The 17,168-nt window shown below is 40.7% G+C and overlaps 1 protein-coding gene across 1 annotated transcript in view; it reads right to left on the bottom strand.

The window, feature by feature from the left end:
- Nucleotides 1–17,168, bottom strand: part of HSD17B12 (hydroxysteroid 17-beta dehydrogenase 12) — a 76,529-nt gene that overhangs the window by 10,420 nt on the left and 48,941 nt on the right. The window contains 4 exon segments of the mRNA XM_042869905.1: nucleotides 2,491–2,572; nucleotides 7,996–8,030; nucleotides 15,679–15,723; nucleotides 16,618–16,682. Coding sequence (XP_042725839.1) covers nucleotides 2,491–2,572; nucleotides 7,996–8,030; nucleotides 15,679–15,723; nucleotides 16,618–16,682 — 227 coding nt within the window.

Below are 17,168 nucleotides of genomic sequence, written 5' to 3'. Positions count from 1 at the left end.
TCCAGCACTCACTGCCAGGCAGTAGGAGACTGCCCCACCTGGAAGGGCCAGATCCCATGACTTCCTATGTATCCCTAATGTACAGGGATAGGTACCTGGAACTGGAGCATTAACACTTTAACTCCCAGTGCACTTCATGATGTTATGATGCGGAATACTGAAAACCAAAAAACATAAAACCATGGCAATAGCCTATGACTTTAAAAAGTCCTAAGAATGATCTCCAAATAAGAACCCTCCGAATAAGCAGATAAATGCAGCACACAAGAGCCAATTTCCTCTCCTTGGATATCTAGTAACAAATCCAAATACTTGAGAAATGGTGGGGAAATAAAAAACAAACATCTTTCACTTTGCATTGGTATTAATGCAGGTAGATAGGGAAGCCTGTCAAAAAGCAGGAGTATGATTCCTTTTAAAGCATCTAATAGGGAATTCTCCACATGAAGGTTAAAGACTTGGACTGCTTATGTTCCTGACAATTAGCCAAAGCCATTGACTTAGATCCGGAGGATACTATACTTTAAAACCCCTCTATATAGATGAGGAAAAAACCCTAGAAACTGCAGATACAGTCTTTCTATAGCTACATTAGTGGAGTCACTTTCATGCTTACTAATCTTTCTGTGGTAGAAGACGAGCAGTGCTGAGAATAGGCAGATTACTTAGCCTGTAATTGAGTTTCTTAGGAGGAAGGGAGGAATATTTGAGATTCTAATTGAAAAAAAGACTAGGCAAAGCAGCCTAAGGTATATTATCTCTAAAATCAGAAGCTCACATCATTTGATAAAGCTGAAGGCAATGCCACAACAGAAGTGACCTTCCACATTAAAGCAGAAGCGTGCTGTCAGAAAATAGCTATTTCAAGAGCAAATTTTATCAGCTATTGCTAATTCAGGCTTTCACAATTTCTGAACTTAAATATCCCTTACTCACACTAATATTTCTTCAGTGTAAATAAAAAAAGCATGCTAACTTTTTCTCTTGATATATGAAAATTTAGCTGAGGGTTTAAAGGAAACACAGGTCTGTTCTGACATGAATACCACTGACTGAAAGCACCTACGTTCCATCAAGGTTCTGGTTAAACTCTGAAATTCTTTAAGTATTGAAGGCAATTGCTGGTTGTATCTAAATAAAACCACAGTGCTATACTGTTTGAATATCATGTCATATATACCTCTTGCATTTAGTTTTGTTATATATACTGTGAAGCCATGTTTTGCCTTTGGGTGTTAAAAGGAGATGTTTTAGTTGAACATTTCAGAAGCTCGTACAGATACCTTGGGAATAAAACTAACCCTGGCTGCAGAAAGACAAAACTGTTCCAGATGACACAACGAGAAACCGAAGCAATAAATTTAACATGAAATGTAGATTTAGAGTAATAATATACTGTATGTCTTGAGAGCATATATTTGATATCATCTTCTTCGGCGTTCTCATTTGGAAGTTGAGCAGGTATGTGCTGAAAGGACAAACTGCTGGGTAGATAGAAAATTGTCTGGACCACCTGGCTCAAAGGGCCGTGATTAATGGCTTGACATCTGGCTGGTAACAAGCACAGAACCTCACAGATCAATACCAAGGCCCATATTCTTCAATATCTGCCATCAGCAACCTAGATGATGGCACATACTACATTCTCAGCACATTTGCAGATGACAAAATTAGATGGAGTGGCTGACACGACAGAGCTTCAGTCCAGAGGGACCCCGTTCAACTTGATGATTGTTAAACTTCATGAGATTTCTTGACAGGCACAGAGTGAAGTGCAAAGTTCTGCATACCAAGTAGGATAGTCCATGTCTTAATGTTGGCTAAGTATCAGTGCTGTTGCAAAGAACCTGGAATTTATGGTGGCTGCTAGGGAGAAGGTAAGCCAATAACCCACCCACTGCAAGACAAACAAACTACATACTAGGCTGCATTAGCAGGACATATGACCAGCAGCTCAAGAGAAAATAATTATTTGGTACAGGCAGTGCACTAGAACTCTATTTTTTTCTCTTAACTGAAGCACTAAACTTAAAGCAAATAATCAAAAACGAAGAAAAATCTTTGCTTCCTGCAAGCACCAGAAGAATCCTACTTAAATACATATGTACATACATCCTTATCATATGTATTTATCTTCTTTAAGACTAGACAATGAGACTTGTTTCAAAGTCTCAAAATAAGAAGTTGTACTAAACTCTGTCAGCATCCTTCCTCAGCCTCACATTAAGACTGCTTGGTACAGTAACACCCTTTGTTGTGTGTGATGCAGTATATAAAATTGTCATGTGATGTAATATATAAAATAGTAGTTTCCACACCAGCAAGCCTCTGCATTCATTTTTATACTGACCTTCCAGTTTCCACTATTTGCAAATTTTAAGTTAGAACTTTTAGTTCATGAAAGCACCACTAGATGGACACCAAAACACTTATTTCTGTAGAGTTAGCTCACATTTGACACTTGATTTCAGCGTACAAAAGAATATTTACCTTGGTTGCAGAATAAAGAGTGAGCAGTGGAGTTGGATACATCCCAGCAGCTGATGAGATGTTCAAGATTACCCCTTTTGATCTGAAAGTGAAGATAAATTCCAATGACATAAGCAGCAACAATAAAAAAAACAAAAAAACAAAAAAACACCCTTTCATGTTTCATAAAATTATTGCAAGCCCTAAGAAAGTCTTTAGGATGCAACTGAGATAATTAAGGCGTGTTTAAAAACTTCAATCAAATTCTAAACTGAAATTTACTAATATCCCTTCAAGCACAATGTAAATATTCAAGTAGCTGGTATAAATCAGGAATAACTCCAAGGTCAATACAGCAAGAGAATCCAGCTCCAGTATATGTTTATTGAGCTCAACTATGCAAAAATCAATCAAGAGAATTTGGCATGAATTCAGAAGGCAACTTTTAAACCTTGGGTTAAGGTGGCAGAAATGACAAGTTTGTTATGTGGATTACACTTTGATAACTCCTTTTGTCATAAGTCTACACATCTTCCAAGTGTTACCTTCATGACGGATCTTTAAGATAGCAAGCATTTGAATCTACTACTTAAACACAGCAGCATTTTAATACAGTGTAGAAGATATGCAGTGGATGACTACAGAAGAGTTAGTTTAGAGGTGTGTTACTGTAATATTTCAGGTATTCCGCTATAATAGTTAGCTAAGAGTACCTGAAACTAGCTACCACCAGCTCCATCAAGCACTTCTAAAGTATTTGCCACGAGGACAGACACTAGGACTCCTGGATTTCTCAGTCACTATTTTGAGTATGTCCATTTCTATGACTAGTTCTATGTACAAAAGCAGACCTGTTACTTAGCGCCACGTAGAAATCAGAATTAATTAAAAAATTTAGGGCAAGTAAGCTATTAGAGGATGATAGCAGACTGTCCAATACAGGGGAAGCTGCCTCTGCTTGTTCCTACCCTACAGCAGACCTCAGCCAGTTTGCCTGAACATACCATAAGGTTTTCTGTGTGCCGTGCAAAGAAAGAACATGCACACAGGTCATCACACAGCTCAGCTGCTGCAGTTTCACAAGCTTCTTATCACATTTGTTCACCTACGCATAGCCTATGCCACTGCTGCCACAATGAATTAAGAAACCATCTTAAAAACAAACAGCTGAGCTTAAGCAACAATTAAAAAAAAAATAAATTTTTTTGATTCTTTGTGACAACAGATTCATGGCCTCTGCCATGGTACAAGTGGGAATTAATTCCAGAAATGAGAGTTGACATGTCAGAAAATAAACATTTCACAGTCACTGAGGTCTTCAAACACTTTTGCTGAAGTTCTTGAGTTCCAGAGTTACCTGCCAGGTTCTGCTGGTCAAACAAAGTAGTAACGTGGATCCAAATATATGGCATGAAGAAAAAAAGGCTACAAAACCATCATGAATTTTCACAACAGCAGAAGGCTACCAGTGGATGCTACAGGCTTTTCATATCGAGGCAGGTGGTGCTTGAGATATTTATCCATGAGCTCAGATGAGGATTAGCAGTGAAATGAGTATTCGTGCAGTTTTTAAGAGATTACCAGATCGGAGAATACCACAAGGAACTTTTTATAGAGCTCAGAAGGCTATGTGAGCAGACTATGGAATGGCTGCTGAAAAATCAATATTAACAAAACCAACCACACATGCTAAAGAAAATAATGTGAATTAATCACAGTCTTTGCAGAATTCTACATCAACTCCTCATTCCCTTTTAGAATTCAACTAAAGTCACCAAGGAATTGGTTCCCTTTTGTGCGACTGTCACCAAGAGCAGCCCAAGGGGAGATGGGCAGGGAATGGCAGGGACACGTCTGTCACATTCCAAGTCCTGCCAAGTCTGCAGAATGCTTCTCTGCCCAACACAGGACAGAACCTCATGGTTTGAGAAGAGAGAAAAGGAGGAAGAAAAATACCTGGTAGGTGAGCGAGGTGAAAGGGTTCAATTTAGATATTTAAGAGACTATTAAGAAGAGCCCACGACAAGAGTATAAAGACTAATGAATAACAAAGATCAAGATCTCCATTTATCCTCCCACGATGCAAATAGGAAGATGACACGAACTGAAAGACTGTGAAACGTAGACCCGATGAAGGCAGTGCTCTCCCCACACTCATGCTGGAGGAGTCACCACCACAACACGTAACACAGGACGAAGCTTGATGGGACTGGATGACGATTAAGCATTTCTAGGGTCAACGAGACTCCCCTGTAAAGCTAAGAAGCATGCACGGAGGGGTGCACGGGCACCCAGGGGAACATTTCCCATCGCTTCCAACCTCTGCAGCGCTGCAGAGAGGACCCCGAGGGCAGCAGGCCGCACCCAGCCCACCCTGCTCACTGCAACCCGTGGCTGCAGTTATATTTAGCCGTCCTGTTGCCGCGGCAACCAGCGCCCGCTCCAGCTGCACGCCGTGGAAGGAGCGCTTCCTCCCTAATGTCATTAGACACTTGCTACTTCCCCAGCAGTAAACACCAGAGTTGGGAGTTAGTCTAGAAATGGTCAACCGAGTTCGCTGCTGTGTGCCCAAAGACATCGAGGCTCAATGTTCGGTTCTGCAAAGCCTCTCACCGGGATGCTGACAGAGGAACTGCTCATTTAAGTGGACAGGAAGATGCAGATTATGAATGGTCACTGTAAGAGTCCAGAGAGCAGGAGAGGAGCCACAGAAGTGTCCAAATGCCATTACCAAAAATGGCAGTCGTCTGATGCTATGGTACTCATCAAAAATAAGAAGTAAGGGACACATCAAGTTTTCTGCTAACAAACCTGGATGTAAAGCACATCCGCTCAGCTCTGAGGAATGCCATCCGAGGAATGCCATTCAGCCAACCCCAAGTACCCCCAATCAAAGCATGCAGTGCAGGTGCAAGATGCAATGGTGCACTGCGTGACCCCGAGTGCTCAGCACACTGCCCTCCCTGAACACGCGGGATGCAGCACATTTTGCATCCACAGCTTCAACTCAAACTGATCTGCCACGTGAAGTGGCAGATTGTACACAAGCGGAAGCTTTCCAAATGTGTAAACCCTTCTATTATTTTGATCACCCTTTCTTTCCAAACTGCTGCCCTTAGGATTCCCAAGGTGAGCCAGCAGATAGGAGTTGTGAGACAAAGAAACATGATTGTTTGCTCAAGGATAGTCAGAAGCAAACCTGGGCCCTACTTTCATTCAAACCACCTCTGCTGCTGTAATATCTAACAGAAAGACAGACATTCTGCAGGCAGAATATGATCACTTTGCTCTGTGAAATGGAAGAAATCAATCTCAGCCAAAATGGATAACTATGATGTTTCCTTAGACAAAGAAGAAACTGAGGCAAAAAGTTGCCATTAGAGTTCCAAAGTTCCAAAAACTTGTATTGAGAGTACTTAAATCCCTACAAGGCAGGATGGCTTTGGTCACGTTGCCCTCTTCAGAAGGAGGATGTTTTCACATAGGCCACATGCCATTATCTGCCACGTGGAGGACCTGGGCAAGACATAACATTTGTCTTCTGAACCTTAACTACCATCACTGCAGTGCAATCTTCAGTCTAGGCCCCATCTTTCTCAAGAAATATCAATAACCAGCTCTCCCAGATTCTGGAATTTTCTTTTCTAAATCAAGTTTTCTCGCATGAAATAAACTTCTTTTGCTTCCACTCTTATCTCCAAATTGTCTCAACTAACGAGTCTAAGCTTGCCATCAATCTGATGTGCAAGGTACCAACTCCCAGAGTGGCCACTAGCTGTGACAGTTCATACCCATGAAGAAGCTTCATGTTAGATACAAAACACGTGCTCTTCATCTGTGCAACACTAGCATAACTGAACCCTGATCTGCAGTGAAGACTTCCAGATTGTGAGAGAATACAAGAAAAAAAATATCTTTTCCCCCTCTTTATTAGTCATATTTTGAGGTTTGCCCCATCTATATGCTCCTACTGTATTACTCACTACAGTATCCGCGTTGGAGGTAATACCACAGTGAGTATCATGCACAGTCCTATGCAGCCTTACTCAATATTATCATAGAATCCTTAAGAGTTGAAAGGGATCTTTAAAAGTCATCTAATGCAACTCCCCTGCAAAAAACGTGCATAGCTAGATCAGGCTGCTCAGGATCCTGTCCAGCCTTGCCTTGAAAGTCTCCAGGGATGAGGCATCAACCACATCTCTGGGCAACCTGTTGCAGTGCCCCACCATCCTCACTGTAAAAGACCTTTTCCTTACATCCAACCTAATTCTACCATCTTGAAATCTGAAGCCATTTTCCTTTGTTCTATCACCACAGACACTGCTGAAGGGTCTGTTTCCTTCTTTCCTGTAGCTCACCTTTAGATACTGAAAGGCCACTATCAGGTCACCTAAGGGCCTTCTCTTCTCCAGGCTGAACAGCCCCAGCTCTCTCCTGACCTTGCAGGAGAGGAGTTCCATCCTCTGAATCATTTTTGTGGTTCTCCTCGGACATCCTCCAACAACTCTATGTTGTCCTGTACTGAGGACTCCACATCTGGATGCAGTATTCCAGGTGAGGCCTCACCAGTGCAGTGCGGGAAGGTCACCTCCCTCGACCTATTGATCGTGCTTCTTTTGTGCAGCCCAGGATACGGTTGGCTTTTGGGGCGCCAAGGGCACATTGCTGGCTCATGTCCAGCTTCCTATCCACCACTACCCCCAGGTCTTTTTAGGCAGGGCTGCATTCAACCCTTTCATCTCCCAGCTTGTATCGGTAGTAAGGGTTGCAAGAGCTTGCATTTGGATTTGTTGTACCTCATGAGGTTTACCTGGGCCCCACTGCTCCAGCCTTTTTTTTTTTTTTTTTTTTTTTTATGAGTGCAGCTCAACTCTAACCTAAAGCAATCCCCAGTGAGCCAGTGTTAGTGCTGCAGCAGACAGCAAACACCCTGCAGCAGTCAACACCAGCTAGAGAACAGCCTGGAGGGACCACACCAAACCTGGGTGCCTGTAGTTTCACCCGGGAGCTGCCTAGGAAGTCAGTACACGTCTCCCAGCAATGACAGTGGTGTGCATTAACTCCTTTTTTAAAGAGCTGGTCTCCAATTCTACTTCACCAAATGATCACAGACTTTCCTCAATATACCTCGTACTGTATAATGAGAACATACTCTTTGCATCCATTTTACTTACAATGACTTAGAGAAATAGCCTTAAGAAGGTTATTCCCAGGAACTGTAACCACCCCCTCAGAATAGCAGGTTGTTGAGTTAGTGCTGATGAGTCAGACGGGCTTTTTAATTCTGTTCTAAAAGGAATCACCACAACAGTGGAGAAGGGAGAGGAAAAATAAAAAGGGAATCGAGTGGAAAAGGCTTCCACCGTCTGATGATTCATGCACCATCAGCGTGACTCACCCAGCATTACTCTGCCATTAAAACATGGAGACCAGGCTGATTAGTCACAGTAATGAATTTTTCAAGAAAGGATTCTCCCCTATAAATAATGATGACTTTGTCTGGATAGTGGTAGTGTGACTCACCTTTCCAGCATGCCGGGCAGCACCAATCGTGTCATCTGCAAAAAGAAAACATTCGTGATGGCTGAGAATGCAGGCACCACACAGCCAGCAACAGGGAAGCCTCCCTTCCTCCCAGAAGCAGCTGCCACCCCCTCCACCCCGGCCACAGCTCAGGGAAGCAGAGACCATACTTTGCGTAGGCAGTTTATTTTTATTCTACCTGGATAACTTGGCTCTGTCAAGCAGTGTGTGTACTGAAACTGGTGAACCGAGCCAGCTAGCAGCATAAGTACAATAAGTGCAATAAGAATAAATAAAAATGCCTCCACCGCCCTGCAGCATCCATGCCTTCTAAAGAAGATGGAAACACCAGAGTACTATGATATGTGTATGATCTTCCTCTCCCCAGAAAAGGCATCTATATTTCTTATGATTGACTAAATTTATCATCGATGCCAATGCATTTTAGCAAGTCTTACTAAACTGCTGATTTGAAATTAAAAAAACACCAACACAACAACAATAAATTGTGGAGCAGCAAGAGCACTGGACAAAAGCACTGGAGCATTCTAGCTCTGGTAACCATGTCAATCAACTCACTGCTCCAACATATCTCCTTTATTTTAGAATAAAGTATATAAAGCTTACCAGCATTAACATAGTAAGAATCATTGCTGTTAGAAAGCAGGCAAAAGAAGTTTAGTTTGCTTCTGACCAAGGGCTGCTTTTGTGTAAGAGTATTACTATAACAAGAACAAAAAACAAGCTTCTATGGTGCAGCTTTGGTACCAAGTTCTCAATAGCCCCAGTTTTTCAGCAGCTTGCTATAAATATTATGTTGCATACAGAAAGCATTTAGGAGCCTAGAAGCTTACTTTGCTGATTACACAGGTGTCTGCAGTAAGAACATTTTCCCCGTGCTGAGGAAAATTTCCCCACTGCTCTGCAGACTCTGCCTTCACCACGGCTGTGAGCAATCCATCTATAACCCAGTTGAAAGATTCTCCACAGCTGTAATCCTAAAAACAAGCTTCCAACCACAGACCAAGCAGCTGTGGCAAAGGAAACAAAGCACTGACCCAAGCTTAGATGAATTTTGAATTTGCAAGAAAACTAGTCCTAATACTGTTACTATCCTTAATTATGAAATGATTCCAAAATCGCTGCCTATAAAAATCATATAGTCAAAGTTCAGTTTCTGCCAAATACTACCCTGCTCCCAACCAACCCTGTTTGTAAGCATCGTGACTGACACCAAAGACATCAGAAATACAAATTATCACTTCTCACATCTTTAAACAAAAATATTTTCCAAACAAAACAAAATGCTTGATGGTACCAAAATATAGCAATATTCCCACTAGCACCAAATTACCTCAACAGATGAAAACATGAAGCTAAAACAGCATATAGAGGAGAACAAAACATCTGTAAGCACTTTTATTAAAAGAAAAAATCTGACTTACTGTAGTATGTAGCTGTGTTAGTATTACTGTTGCATGAACACTTACATGGGGTGGAATTTGGTTTTGATTTTATTTTTTAGTTGTGAGCTCTCAGACTATCAGATACATCGCATGACAGCTATGGCAGGGCATTGCACAAGCAGGGGTTGAGCAGACCTTACAGTCATAGTGTGGGCTGTTGGCACATGCAACTCCCAGCATTGCTGCAGAAGTCAAACTAAGTTTTTCCTGAGGTGGTAAACATCACCGAGCTAACCAGGTTCAACGCAACTTCAAAACTAACTCTATGCAGGAGCTTTCTCACACACCAATACTACAAAAGAAATGTGGAAATAACCACTTTAATATTAAAAGATAATGAGTGATTCTGGCTGATTTTAAGGCTAGCTCAAGAATGGCAGATCTTTTATCTGGTACAAGCTTTATGATCTCTACCACAGATGTCTTGGCAAAAAGTGGCATACTGTATCTTGCCTATCAGGGTAAGATAATGCTGCACACACTTCTCAGAGATTGACATGGGGACAAGGATTGTAATTGCATCCCCTTAGGGAACCCAAAAATGGTTTGAAAAATTAGTACAGCAGCTCCACTGTAACACAGAGGGAACCACATTTAAAACTTCAGTGGTAAGTCCCCACTTCTGCATTTAGGGTCTCAGTCCCAACTGCAAGTCACCAAACAGCTCTAACTTACCATATTACACAATTTCTGGTCACTACTGATATCCCAATGAGAGAGTACACACAAAAAAGCTACAGTGATTAATGTTTGATACAAATTAAGAAACGATGAAGTCAATGACAGCAGAGACATTGCAGTAGGTACGTGACAGAAGAGGAAATCACAAATGCTCTCCCCTGTAGCTCTGGACACCATCTGTGTCCAAAGTTCAGCTGGAAGGGCAAGTGAATCCCCACCCCCAGAAAACACCAGTGGTAAAACCAGATTTCATACTCAACATCACCTTCATTTGTCTCCATTAAAATGAGTATTTTGAGAGAACTTCAAAAATCTATCAAAAAAAGCAAAACTGTTTTTCCTGTCTGTATTTACATCCTGCAACATATCAAAAGAGATACTTAAATATTCAGTATCTTTGTGCAAAAAAAAAAAAAAAAAAACACAACAAAAAACCCACAATTTTTTTTTTTTTTTAATGAATAGAACTAAGTAACAGAAGGCAGCCCGTTGAGTCAGTCTCACCTCACCCAGCCAACATACTAAGGCTGTTCCAGTAATGCAAGAGCACTACTGTAAAAATGCTGGCAAAGCATTCTGTAGGCATTTTCAGATTATCTGGCAAATCTGTATGTTGTACACATACATAAAATGGCTCCAGCACTAATTCAAAGAAAACAAGCTTTAGCAAGAATGAATTTTTTACCACACATGATTGTTTCCAATTGCTTGCGTGATCTTTATCCAAAAGAGCCAATCTGGTTAACATCCTTGTCTTCAACAGCTATAACTACAGACATGGAATTCCAAAACAGGCAGTTCAACAACAAATAGATGTATAGTTGAATACACTTGTCCCAGATAAAGAATCCAAATGTTTTGCTTGGTCTGATTTATAGACATACAGTTCTGCAATAATGTCAATTTAATAAATCCCAATGCATTACAAAGTCTGAGTCCACAGGACTTCACGTGTAGGATATGGGAGAACTCTATGTGAATACTTCTTTCTCTGAAAGCAATCTAATCAAGGACAAAGTGGTATGAGACCTAAAGGAGAGGTCGGGAACTATCCTAAGAAGATTGCCTTTGGCTGGTGGATACTGAACTCACCCCAGCTTTCTGAATGAAATGCTAATTTTCACAGAAATACACATGCTGTGGTTGAACTCATGAAAGCTCCAAGAGTCTGAAAGCTAGGCTAATTTCAGACAGAGCAGCCAGACACTAAGCTATGGAAAACCTGCCTACTCATACAAGTTTCTTATTTCTTTCTGAAAGCCTGAATTAGAGAAGAGCGTGAATGCATGTATGTGCCAGAAAAATTTGCTCCAGACAGACTTCTTAGTGTCAGAAGCTGTCAATACTTTACAGCTTGTATAGATTGGTAAAACATATTGCACACAACTGTTAAATACTAGTAGTTGGTGTTTTTCTGCTTATTTTTCAATAATTTCACATACACACAGGTAAATCTCTCAGTAAAATTACCAAAAAGTTTGGAGTCTCATTCCTCTGTTGTGGTAGATAAAAATAATGCAGCCCTGATTCACTCAAGCACTCAGCCACCTCACAAATAGCTAACTGACACTGTGACCATGCACAACTCACACGCAAGTCTTACTGTTAAAGAAGCAGGGAACTGTATTCCTGCACTATTAGTTAAATGGATCATGAAGGCTATTATCAGCATCTACTGCTAGGTTCTTACAATGCATCTCAAAAATCATTTCTTAATGCAGCTCGTACCCATCTGCCACTTTTTACAAAGACAAACCATTCTCGTTTGGCTTGGGATAAAAACTAATGTCACTTCTATAGAAAATAATGCAATAATCTTTGTGGCAAAGTCTGTAAGCAAAAAGGGGCACATACAAGGATATACAAAGGGAACTGTGAACTTAATATGCTGCAAGACCTGTCCGTTGTCAGTGACTTTCCATTGAGCAACATTTCTAGGAGAGTTTTTTTAATTAGAATCTCAAACTTTTAGGCTCCAGCTTCCAAGTACAGTTCCCTAGTTGAGCATTTCCCTCTCTTTCCACTTTCAAGATGTGGAATCTGTATTTGTTTAACCCCAAATCTTAAAAAACAACAAAAACAAACAAACAAAAAAAACCCATAACCAACACAACTAGATTTTCCTAAATTTCACATTGTTGTTTGTATTCAGAAAAAAAATCCTCAGTGCTCCTTTCACCACTGCTGGAATGTACTTGTCAGTCACATTTTCCTCGTCCTACTTGGCCGTGTATCATGCTCTTAGGTTCAAAGTCAGCAAGGTGGGAAACTGCAGCATCTAATTTCCCCCTGAGGAACATTTCATTGCTACTCATGACCACCTTCACAGTACACTTACTTCCCTTCCAAGTACTGGCAACTGTTCTCCTCCGCTACAAACTTGCATTATCTTTTTGGCTAAGTCATCAGCTCCCCCTTCCATTATGACTTTGAATATAAATGTGATAGTTATCCCTTGACCAGAGGTACGGTACACACACACACACACACACACACCTCTTCTCGACAGCCAGTGTTGCCACTTCCCTCAGAAATACGTTCTGCTTGAAATTATCCTTTCCAATACACAACAGATGCAATCCTTTTATGCACAAGTCTACAAAAGAACTTTTCCCCTATCTCAGATAGGCTAGCTCTCCTCCTCACTTCAGTCTTGCATAGGTTGCTATTTGTTTCTCTCCTAAACTCCATTTTAGACTTCTCTGGCATTGCTTGGAGTTGCTTGTCTTGCCAGGTGTTGGTGCAATTTACCTTCCCCTTCCACTAAGAGGCAGCTGACACCATATCTCAGTTTAACACAGCATGTTTATGTTTTTGTTTGGTTGGTTTTTTATGTTTTTGGCAAATTATAAGACTCTCAAATACAGTAATGAATAAAAATCTTGATCGTGTAGGGCTGTTGTCCTTTCACATTTAACACTCAGTACAGAGCATAAATAAGGCGAAGAAGGCAAAGATTAGCACAGACATCAAGGCATATAGGTGCATGTAATTTACTCTCCCCCTTCTTCCAATAATGCCAATTTCGAACAGAAGACTGGCCTGTAAGTCTGAAAACCACATTCCCCCTACGACATAATGGCTTTCAAACCAATTCAGCTCCTTGCTTAATCAAGCGCCAAGCCAGCACCCCCTCAGCTATTTAGTCCCACTCATTTTTCAGAGCACACGTTCATGCCACACTCCCAGTGCAATTAGCATACTGTGATCCTGCAAACAGAGACAACACACTCGCTATTTGTTTCTCACATACTTAGTATCTTGTGACAGGATACCCGTTCTCAAACATTAGGGGAAGTTACACTGCATTAGAAACTTTACTGCTGAAAAAAAGGTTGAACAGGCTGTTAATTTATCCTGTGAGGTGAACTTTGTGAGTTTCTCATGCAAGAAGGGAGATTTTTAAAAACTAGACACAAACATGTGCACTTGGAAAAGAGGTGACATGGTGATATCTCCATTACACACCAAAATAAATGCTTATGGGATTCTGTCCCAAAAATATAAGTGAAAGGACACAGATTTTTCCTAAAATTACTTTTCCCTCTATTTTTATGGATTCTTCTCAAGAAAAAAAAAAAAAAAAGGAAAGGAAAAAAAGACTTACAGATGGTACATATCTCTAATGTGCTCCTCTCCCCAAAACAGTAAGCATCTGGCATGCCTACTGTTTAATTACACAACAGGCTCATGCAAGAGGAACATTTTCAAGCGTGGAAGCTGATGCTCAGCCTGCGATTATACCCAGTAGCACGAGCTGCTCATGGTCAAGGGAAGTTTTCAAACAAACTGAAAAGCACTAACATACACTAGGTGTCAAGGAACCAGATAATAAATTTTTACATGTGTGGGAACAACCACGTTACAATGTGAAGAGGCTGACACAACACAAAATTTACCAGAAACAAAATCATACATTTGCTAACTGCAGTTGAACATCATTGATTATAAACACAGAGAAACAAGCCACAAAGCAGCACTAGTTCATTCTGGAAACCAAGATAATCTGGCTGCATCTCTCTAGAATTTTAGCATACCAAAGTAGACCTCAAATTATTGCAGTCTATCATCTTCAGAAAAACATAATAAAGTAGTTCAGCTGTAACTCTTCTGTTCTGACAAAATGTTTCTAGGAGGATCAACACCCCAAAACCTTTGTTCACTGAATAGTGCACTCCCTCTGCTGGCACAGCACAGGTGTCACACCGTAGCAGTTTGCTGATTATACCTGGTGTAACTGTGTTAACACCTGGGAGAGGGGGGTGCTTAGGATGTCTGCTAAATGGCTTCTACAAGAGAAACAGTAAAAGGTGCCCACTAACAATTGCCTTCCCTGGTGCAAATCTTGTAGGTGCCCAGCAAGACCCATGGGCCACAAACCTCAATTAACAGAAATTGGAGTTTGTCAGGTTTGCTGTGTTCTTAAGCAGAAAAGTTGGAGAAGAACCACTCTAATAACTTTTCCAACTTCATAGCAAGTTGTTCTAATGTACCACATAAATACACAGCAAAGTGAGAGCAACAAACTGACATCAACAATACCTTCAGTCACACGAGGGCTGCGCTTTTCACTGTGTGCTGTTGTTGAACCGAGGTGTACAAATCCTAGAGAGGGCTTAAGGGCTTATTTTCAGAGGTCCTGAGCCTACTCACATGGCAACAACACACCTACATTTTCCACTCCCTGAGAGCGCCGTACTAAATGGATTCAGTAGTTGACCTCATCAGAACAGCTGCAAGCCAGTCAAATCTTTCAAGTCACCTTTGAAGCACCTAACATTTGGGCTTGGAAGGAACAGGTTAACCCTCAGATATTGGGGATGCAAACTTTTTATCATGCAGAAGAGAAAGTTGAGGCTCAGCAGTGAATAATCACAAGGAATTTCTGCATCACTGTCTGCTAACACAGTAATTAACTCCTTATGTCATGTTAAGCAGCTGCCATTAGCTCTGGCCTCCGTTCAGCTTTGAAATATCAGGACGAAAAACTGTTCTGTGAATGGCCCTCATTTTAATAAAGGCAACAGTTACACTTTTTAGCCTGAAGTGCTATTCATTTCTTCCCAACAACAACAAAATTATACACGCACACACACACACACACACATATATATCTCAAAAAGGGAAAGCATTTTATTTCAGAAGTTACGACACAGCTCTGTAAATTTGGGTTTCCATGTCACAATAAGTATAACTGTGCTTTCTCACAACAGCATATGAAAGCCTTACATGTGCACTGATCAGGGTACTTACCTCAAAGAACACAGACACAGAAGGTTTACAGAAAGGACCAGAACAATAAACATAAACACTGCTTTGCGTACGTATCACGCTCTTCTAAATAGCTAAGAATTATCTTTGTAACAAATTGTATTTCAATAACAATCTGAATAATCTGCTGCAAGAATCATAAATTCTGAGTTACACTAAGATGAAAAGTGAATCTGTGGTCCAGTAGGTGAAAGTAATGCTTTGGACAAGTGAACTTGAATTGAGTTAGGATTTCAGGAATAAGTGCTGGCAGCAGGGCTCTTACCTTACAGACAGACATGATGTTAACGTTGATCATTTGGTCAATCGTCTGCAAGAAAACAAGGATTTGCATTATCTTCTGTTTTAAGTTATTTGAACAAGATTTACATACTGCCTGTCGTTGCAACTGCTGGAATAAATTGAACCTCACTCTTCTACATCCACATCCAGCTTTACTCCACGCCTTCTTGCTTCAGTATCAAAAGCTGCAACAGACTTTCAAAGCACTCTCTGAATTGCTTCAGTCAAATTTTATTCCACACACATAAAGAACATAGATATATCACATTGACACATTGACATTTCTCCACACCATTTGCAATTTGATAAATTCTGGTATTTCAGTCATATGCCCACATATTTATGTTTATATTTTGCTCTTCACCATTTTATAACACTGTTTCAGTCACTCCATTCATCAGGTTAATTTGATTTTATTTGTTTGCTACATGTGTTATAAAGTTTAGTGGATGATGTACAAAACAAAAGCCCCAGGAGATACGTTCACTAACACTGAAGCAGAGAGCAGAATCCTACAGTGGATACAGTGAGCTACAGGGATTTTAGAAACCAAGTCATGGTGAAAGTGTTCGAAACAAATGATTACAAAGTACTCAAGTCAACCACAACTGTTTCTACAGTACAAAATGTATCCTCTGGCCCTACTTAAATTTACAATCACTGTTTTTGAACATGCAGCTTCCACTCATGAAGTTACTTACATTCCTTCAATCTCTTAAAAGACCATCCCACCTACTAAAGCAGATCACGCTGCTTATGTAAACCTCTAAGAATCCTTCTGGAATGCTTTCTAAACGGGAAACTTTGCTTTTCTGGGGGTACTTTGACCAAATCTAAATACTTTTGCCTTATTCATGAAGTAGAGAGAGCAAACACTGTAAAGTAACAGGAAAAAAAAAAAAGAAAAAGAAAAATCACTCACTTTATCCAGGTCTGGAACATCAATAAAGTATTCCGGATAAGAATACGAAATTCCCACGTTGTTTACTGAAATGAAAGCAAGTAGTTTTTATGTAAATGGTTTCAAATATTTGACTACTGATGTTCTGTAGCACTCTAGAACTGCTGCATTTGAACCATTTAGCCCTTCTAGTCAAGTTCCCTTAGCTGTAAGTATCTAAGTATATACATACACAAAAGCAGAACTCCAGAACAAAAACAGGAGCCACTCTGAACATGTGAATGTCACTTCTCAGGTGGTTTGAGCACTGAACCCTGACACCCCGCAGCCCCACAAAGAGCTCCCAGGGGCTGGCAAGACAGTCAGCAGGGCTGTTTGACCAAAACCAAGCAAAAATAAGGTAAAAGAAACATCCCAACACTAAGTTCCCTCAAAACTTATCTTGGACATTGGCCCCTTCCCCACGTGTTGCAAAGTGTGCAGGTTCAGGATGGCCTAGGGACATCCTCCAAGGCCTTCCTCAGTCTTACAGTAGTACAGAAAAACAACCTGCATGGTAGGTTTTTTGGCCC

This window comes from Lagopus leucura, unplaced genomic scaffold (genome assembly GCF_019238085.1).
Source record: "Lagopus leucura isolate 7727_CA_CO unplaced genomic scaffold, USGS_WTPT01 Super-Scaffold_1, whole genome shotgun sequence".
NCBI lineage: Eukaryota > Metazoa > Chordata > Aves > Galliformes > Phasianidae > Lagopus > Lagopus leucura.
The sequence above is the reverse complement of the archived record's forward strand: the minus strand, read 5'-3'. Positions and strand labels throughout refer to the sequence as shown.